General features: G+C 31.1%; 1 protein-coding gene across 1 annotated transcript; it reads right to left on the minus strand.

Annotated features, from left to right (window-relative positions):
- Nucleotides 1–1,515: 1,515 nt before the first annotated feature.
- On the minus strand, nt 1,516–2,481 carry LOC135954037 (tigger transposable element-derived protein 6-like). The gene has a single exon (XM_065504084.1). The coding sequence runs from the start codon at nt 2,479–2,481 to the stop codon at nt 1,516–1,518; it is 966 nt and encodes a 321-aa protein (XP_065360156.1).
- Between the last annotated feature and the right edge of the window lie 5,536 nt (nt 2,482–8,017).

The raw sequence follows: 8,017 nt of genomic DNA on the forward strand, positions 1-8,017 counted from the left end.
GGACCTTGAAAGATGATTTTGCATATCCAAAATGATGCTTGAACGCTTTAAAAGATATTAATTTTTGTACAGAATCATTACTTGCGATGAAATGCGATGGATCATCAAATCGACACCAAAGCCAAATATCCATGGCGCTAAGGTAATTCTCTGTATTTGGTGGGAGAAAAAGGGTCCTATTTATTATGAGTTACTGAAATCTGACAAGACCACCACAGGTAACCAACTGATTCATTTGAACAGAATATGCGGCCAGATATGAAACCATAATATTCCATCATGACAACACTCGGCTACATGTTGCAATACCTGTTAAAAAGTATTCAGAATGTAGTGGTTGGGATGTTTTGCCTGAAAGTGCCCCATTCGACTACTATTTGTTTCGATCGATACAGAACGCTCTCTGGAATACGCTTCACTTTGGAACAGAGCATCCGATATTGGGTTGATTCTTACTTGACCTCAAAAGATGACCACTTATTTTGGTTCGGAGAAATATGGGAAAAGGTCATAGCTAACAATGGCCAAAGTAATTTATATTGTACAAATGTTTCAAAATAAAAGCTAAAAATTTGAAAAAATCTTGCATTATTAAGTCATTAATTCGACTGCATAGGTTTTGAAAAAGAGTAAAAATTATATTTTAGTACCTTTTACCTCCACGGTTCCTTTCTAAACAAATAAACATAGACGTTTAAAATTTAAAGTGTATTTTTCTTTATTGAACAAGTGAGAAAAAATGGAACAAAATACATTTGGTCCCCATTGTGTCTTCTAAACAAAGTAAAAAAAATGGAACAAATGTCATGGAAATGGGGATGAATTATATTTTGGTACCTTTTTTATGCGTTTTTTTAACGATAATATTGAATGAATGTTTTTAATCCTGATCAAATATATAAACAAATTACCAATTTTTTTTAGATCCCAAAAACCAATTTGTCGAAAAATGCGAAATGTACCTTTTGTTCTGCGGCTCCTCAATTATTTTGTTCAATACGGAAAAAATCGATATTTTGGTAACTTTTCGTACCCTTTGATCTTCTTAGGAAGTAGCAATATTTAAAAAAAAACAAAATTAAATGTTGAAAAAAATTTCAATTAAAAAAAGTTTTTGTATTTAATTCTGAAATTTTTACATTTTAAAAATTAGTTTTTCGCTTCTACTTGCATCTGTTATGGGTTAGTGTTTGGACCGATTTCAAATTATCTGATTTCAAAATATTTTTTTTTAAATAAAATTAAATGTTGAAAACAATTTCAATTAAAAATAGTTTTTGTATTTAATACAGTAAAACTTCGATATAACGAATCTGAAGGGGATTGCAAAATACTTCGTTATAAATACGTATCAGTAAAACCTTGGAATAACGAAATTAGAAGATATACACAAAAATTCGTTATAACTATAGTTTTTTATCCAAATTCTATTTACTCAAAAGTATTAATAATAATGAACTATTTAAGAACTAAATAAAAAATTAAACACTTAAATTTGTTAATTTCTTTATTATTTTATTCGATTTTAGTAAAATATTGTGTTATTGTAGTTTGTTTACGAAAATTTCGTATGAAATCATCAATATTTTTTTCGACAGATGCTAAGCTATTGAATGTACTTAGCGGTGTAGAATCCTGTGCTTCCAGAAATGTTTGCAATTTTCCGACAATTGTTTTTGCTTCTTTAGCGGATATAATAGTTTTGATTTCTTCAGTATCTTCTTCCCCCTGTTCAGCATTATCTTGTTGTTTCGTTACACTAGTAATATTGTCATCATCGGTAAGGGACCCAGTAGAAGTAATATTGTCATCGAAATTCACAAAATCATCAAACTGTTCTGTTAAATTTAACTGGTTTTTGAGAATAAGCAATTCTTCGCTATCTTGAATGCAAACATTTTCTGTAATCAAAATATTTGGACGCTCGACAAATCCACAAGTCGCAAAACAATTAAAGATTGTTGATTTTTGGACACTTTCCCATGCCTTATGAGCCATTCTTATTCCTTGTAAAACATTTATAAAGCTTTTGCGCCCTTCTTGCAGATCGTTGATTAAAATTTTGACCACCTCTTTGCGATAAAATTGCTTAAAATTCTTTATTATTCCCAGATCTAGAGGTTGTAGTTTCGATGTTGCGTTTGGTGGTAAAAATTGCAATTTGATGGATTTAAGTGATGGAAAATTTTTATGAGCCGTGCAGTTATCGACAAACAATAACACTTTACGATTGGCTTCAGTCATATCGTTGTCAAAGTTTTTTAAGTAATCCAACCATATTTCGCTTGTCATCCAAGCTTTTTTATTAGCAGTGTAGTCAACTGGTAAACCTTTTACGTTTTTAATACATCTTGAATTAGCCGATTTTCCGATTACAAGCAATTTTCTCTTTTCAGAGCCTGTACTGTTAACAGTAAATAGAATAGATAATATTTCTTTACTGTGTTTTCCACCGTGGCATTTCTCCGATTTGAACGCCATTGTTCGATCTGGTGCGCATTTAAAAAATAATCCAGTTTCGTCTGCGTTAAAAATATTGTGCGGTTCATATTCTGCCAACAAACTTGGTAACAATGTTTTCCAATCAGAACATACTTGATCACTTACACTGGCACTTTCTCCACTCACTTTTCGAAATCCGATATCATGGCGTTTTTTAAAATTGTCAAGCCAACCGTTACTAGCTTTAAAATCTTTGTGTCCCAAAAGTCCTGCAAACTCTTCTGCTTTGGTTTTTATTGTAAGTCCTCCTAAAGGAATGTTTTGGATTCGACATTGTGTAAACCATTTAGATACACATTACTCAACGTCTTCATATTCAGCAAGCCGCATTCTTTTGCACTTTAAAGATTTATTGTTACAAATAATCTCTCGATTTTTTAAAATTGTAGAAAGAGTACTCGGTGCTATATTAAATTGTTTAGCAATTTCTTGCTTAGATTTTTCACCACGATCAACGGCATCAATTATAGAGATCTTTTCACCTATAGAAATTGATTTACGCTTTAATGAACTCATTTTGACAAGAATCAAAGCAAAACTGACTAGTTTTGTGACGTATTAGGTAGGTGTCCACTTTCAGCACACTTTGATAACGGGACTTTGCTTAAAATTGTGTTTTGCTTTTGTCTGACTTCGTTATACAGAGGCTTTTGAATGAATACTTCGCTATATAGAGGCTTTACATTGGCAGTTGCAAACATATTTAGACATCATTGTTTTTGTAACGGGACTCACTTTACTTTAAATTTGATTTTGCTTCGTTATATAGAGGCTTTTGAACGAATACTTCGCTATATAGAGGTTTTTTGGCTCAGAATTTCTTCGTTATAACTATAGTGCATTTTTGCATGAAAAACTTTACAATAAAGAGGTTTTTTCAAGGGACTCAGAAATCAATTCGTTATATTGAGTTTTTCCTTATAACGAGGTTCGTTATATCGAAGTTTTACTGTATTATGAAAATTTTACATTTTCAAAATTAGTTTTTCGCTTCTACTTGCATTTGTTATGGGTTAGTGTTTGGACCGATTTAAAAAAAAAAAAATGTTTTTGGCTAAAATTTTGTTAAAAATATTCCATAAAAATACATTTTTCTAATATTTAATTTAAATTTTTTTATTTTTATTTACAATAGGTAAGATATTTTTTAACCCGTTTTTTTTATCACCAAAAAAATTTCTTTTCGGTAATTAAATAATTTTACGAAAACAAAATTTTTAAATAATAAAAATTAAGAAAAAAAATTGTAAAAAAAAATATTTTCAATCTTTATTTTAAAGAATAATTTTGTGAAGGGTATATAAGTCTTGAGTTTGTAGATGAGAAAGGAAAGGAGCTTGGAAAGATTTCCATATTTTTCTTACTCTCTCTTCTATACTCTCTTCTTCAAGTAAACTAGACGTGTGTGAACTAGGGTTCTATAAGTTTTTTCCTGAAAAAAGTCGAAATCTACTTTTTGGTCGGAAAAAAGTCGAACAATCGATTACGTTATCTCAAAAGTCGAAAATAGTCGATAAAAGTCGAAAAAATTGTTCAAAAAAAATATTTAATTGCAACATTATACTAAAACTGTTGCATTTTGGTACACTTGCATTTTTTGTAGTGTATGCTAATTAATGTAAATAATAAATAAATGTTTTTTTCTTCATAAAATTCTTACAACATTCTTCTAACTAAAAAGTCGAAAATAGTCGGAAAGTCCAAAAAAAGTCATAAAGTCGATTAACTAAAAAAGTCGAAAGTTCGAAAAGTCGACTTTTTAAAAAACGGAAAAAGTCGAAAGGTCGACTTTTTGTTTCAGCTATGAACCCTGGTGTGAACCTGCACTAAGATTCGGTACAGCCAAATATATGTTGCTCTCTTAGCTGTGTTTACAATAAATCATTCCTTTTTAAAAGTTCTAATGTCATCATTTTCATTCAAACAATTATCTAAGTTTAAACGAAAAACAATAAACTTGCGAAGAGGCTCCTTTCACAAAAAAAAAAAACGGTGCCAAAGTAAAGTTGTGAAAATGTCAACAACATCGAGGATTATTTATGATTAAAATGCGTTTGTGGAGCTGCTTGGTGGTGGTGCTGCAGAATACGAGTAATCAGAAAACCTTTTAAATTTGGTAGTCGTCGATATTTCATGTTGTTTGTGTTTTATTTTTCGGTTAACATCACCTCTCAACTTAAACTTTGTTTTTAACTTTACACAAAGCTTTAGTCAGCTTGATAGCTGCGAGAAGAAAGAGTAAATATGTACGACTTAAGATTATGTTGCTGCTGCTGTTGTTGCTGTTGCTTTAGATGCAGTTGTTAATGCAACTTGCTGTGGCAACATCAACTGTTTTGTTTTTGGTTTCTACTTAGTTGTTTTTGTAGTTTATTGTTGGCTTTTTTTTTAATAATTTATCGCTTTTAAACTGGTTTCTAGTCTTTTATGAAACAACAAATAAAAAATAAATAAAAAACGTAACATTAACATGGTAGTTGCCAATTTAACTTAGCAACTTGTATGTTGGTCTGTCTTTCCATACATACATCCATCTATCTGCCTGCATGGCTGGCTGGCTGGCTGGCTGCTTGCTGCATGTCAATATGTACGAGTACTTACTATGAATTCACAACATACAGCAGCAGTGTCAGTAGCTATTGCTGAATATATATGACTACAGCTTTTAGTACAGAACAGCACCTTTATACATCGTGTTCACATACAAACATATTTATATAAATGATTGATTGTTTTTCTATATATTGATGCTGTATTAAATAGTAATAATCACATACGTGTGTACATGCCATCATACATGAGTTACAACTACTATTGACTGCATTCATATAGTTAGTAGTTTAAGTGTTAATGTGAGTTTGTGTACTTGGTTCATTATGTGAGAGCAGGCATGAATATGTAACGAATAAATGATGTTAAAAGTGTTTATTTGTAACGAACTACTTCTATATGCTGCTTGGATTATGTTTAAGCATTAAGCAGTTAAGTTGTGGTATGAATTCTTTTTAATGTCCTCAGCAATCTTCAGTTTTTCATGATCTCAATCGTCAATTTAACTCATTGGTATTGAGAAATATAATTTCCTTACACATTCTAAATTAGAAGAAAATCATCTGTAAATTTTCTGAATTTGTACAATAGCCCGTTTTGTTACATAAAACATTCTTAAACTGAGCAACAGAGGAAGCTTTAATTGAAACACGATTGAAGCCAAATTTGAGGCTATGTAATTAAACAGAATTTAATCTATAATTTAACTATAGAATCACAAAATGTGATCAAATTTATCCTCTATTGAAACTAACATTGGGTTAAGATTGAATCTAAAAGTGAACCATGAATGAAGCTAGAATTGTGCTATGTTAAGATGAATCCAAGCTAAGATGGAGACTAAAAATAGAACAATCATTGAAGCTAAAATTTATCCAAGTTACGATGGAGTATAAAATTTATCCACGTTTGAAGTTAAAAATTGAGCCTTAAATGAAGCTAAAATTCAAGCTAAAATCTATCCACGTTTGAAGCTAAAATTGAGCCATAAATGAAGTTAAAATTTCAAGCTAAAATTTGTCCACGTTTGAAGCTAAAATTGAGCCTCAAATGAAGCTAAAATTGATTCACGTTTGAAGCTAAAATAGAACAATGACTGAAGTTAAGATTGATGCTGAAATTGATCCACGTTAAGATGGATCCAGGTTAAGATGGAGGTTAACATTGATTCACGTTTGAAGCTAAAATTGAGTCTCAACTAAAGCTAAAATTGATCCGCGTTTGAAGCTAAAATTGAGCCTCAAATAATGGTAAAATTGATCCGCGTTTGAAACTAAATTTGAGCCTCAAATAAAGTTAAAATTGATTCACGTTTGAAGCTAAAATTGAGCCTCAAATAAAGCTAAAATTGATGCGTCTTTGAAGCTAAAATTGAGACTCAAATAAAGCTAAAATTGATCCGCGTTTGGAGCTAAAATTGAGCCTCAAATAAAGTTAAAATTGATTCACGTTTGAAGCTAAAATTGAGCCTCAAATGATTCACGTTTGAAGCTAAAATAGAACATTGACTGAAGCTAAGATTGAAGCTGAAATTTATCCACGTTTAGATGGAGGCTAAAATTGATTCACATTTAAAACTAAAATTGAGCCTAAAACGAAGCCAACATTTAAGCTAAAATTGATTGAAGTTTAGATGGAGGCTAAACTTGATCCAAGTTTGAAGCTAAAATTGAGCCTCAAATAAAGCTAAAATTGAAGCCGAAATTTAACCGTGAATGAAGCCATAATAGAACAATGACTGAAGCTATGATTGAAGCCAAAATTGTTCCACGTTTGAAGCTAAAATAGTACCACGATTGAAGCGAAAATAGAACAATGATTGATGTAAAGATTACAGACAAAATTGATCCACGTTTGATGTTGAAATTAAACCACGATTAGAGCAGAAATTGAACCATGCATGAAACTAAAATTGTGCCACGGTTGAAGCTAAAATTGGGCTACGATTGAAGCGGAAATTGAACCATGAATGAATCTAAAATTGTACCATACTCGAAGTTAAAAAAATAGAACAATGCTGTAGCTAAAATTGTTCCACGTTTGAAACTAAAATTTATCTACGATTAAAGCTAAAATTAAACCATGATGAACCAAATTAAAGCTAAAATTTTACTATAAAAAAAGTAACGATTGAATACAAAATCGGTAAATTTGAGCATTGATTCAAGCTAAATTGAGTTACAATTCAATCTAAAATTGTACCATGATTGTGTCTAAGTTTGAGACACTATTAAAGCACTATTTTAGCGATTACAGCTAAAATTGGGCTAAATAATGTTTGTACAATATAAATTTATTCAATGTATTGGCCATTGTTAGCTATGACCTTTTCCCATATTTCTGAAAACATATGGATTCCAAGCCAAAAGAACTGCTCATGTTTTGAGACCAAGCCAATGTTCCAAAGTAAAGCGTATCCCAGATTGAACGTTCTGCATCGATCGAAACAAGTTTTAGTCGGACGGGGCACGGTCTGGACTATAAAGCGGGTGAGGCAAAACTTCTCAACCACTTCAGTCTAAATAGTTAATTAATATTTTTGTGGGGAAAGAGAATTTTGTATAGATAGTAGATATGAAAACATTATTTTAAATTTCTGTTTATAGCAGCAACATTGCATTGATAGTTGAAGTAGTTATTGCTGTTACTCTTGTTGTTACTTTTGTTATTGCTCTTGTTGTTAATATCGTTTGGATGACTGGCTGCTTGGCTGGTTCATTGGTTGGTTGGTTCCGTTGGCTGGTGTTGGCTTAAGTGACTGTTGACATAATTGTGGGTTTAGTGTTAATTACTATTAACATTTTGTATTGACATTTTCATGCATACGACTGCGACGATGAGTAGTGATGGTTAATGGTGGAAGGAAGATCCCCCTCATCATTTCATCTTTTAGTTTAATTCTTTTTATTTTATTTTTGTGTGGTGTTTTTTTTTATATAAATTCAATGCATTAATTTTGTCTTTT

Source organism: Calliphora vicina, chromosome 3 (genome assembly GCF_958450345.1).
Source record: "Calliphora vicina chromosome 3, idCalVici1.1, whole genome shotgun sequence".
NCBI classification, from domain to species: Eukaryota; Metazoa; Arthropoda; class Insecta; order Diptera; family Calliphoridae; genus Calliphora; species Calliphora vicina.

Excerpts from the sequence above, each read along its gene's own strand:
- LOC135954037 (XM_065504084.1), bottom strand. The coding sequence starts at position 2,481 with ATGGCGTTCAAATCGGAGAAATGCCACGGTGGAAAACACAGTAAAGAA.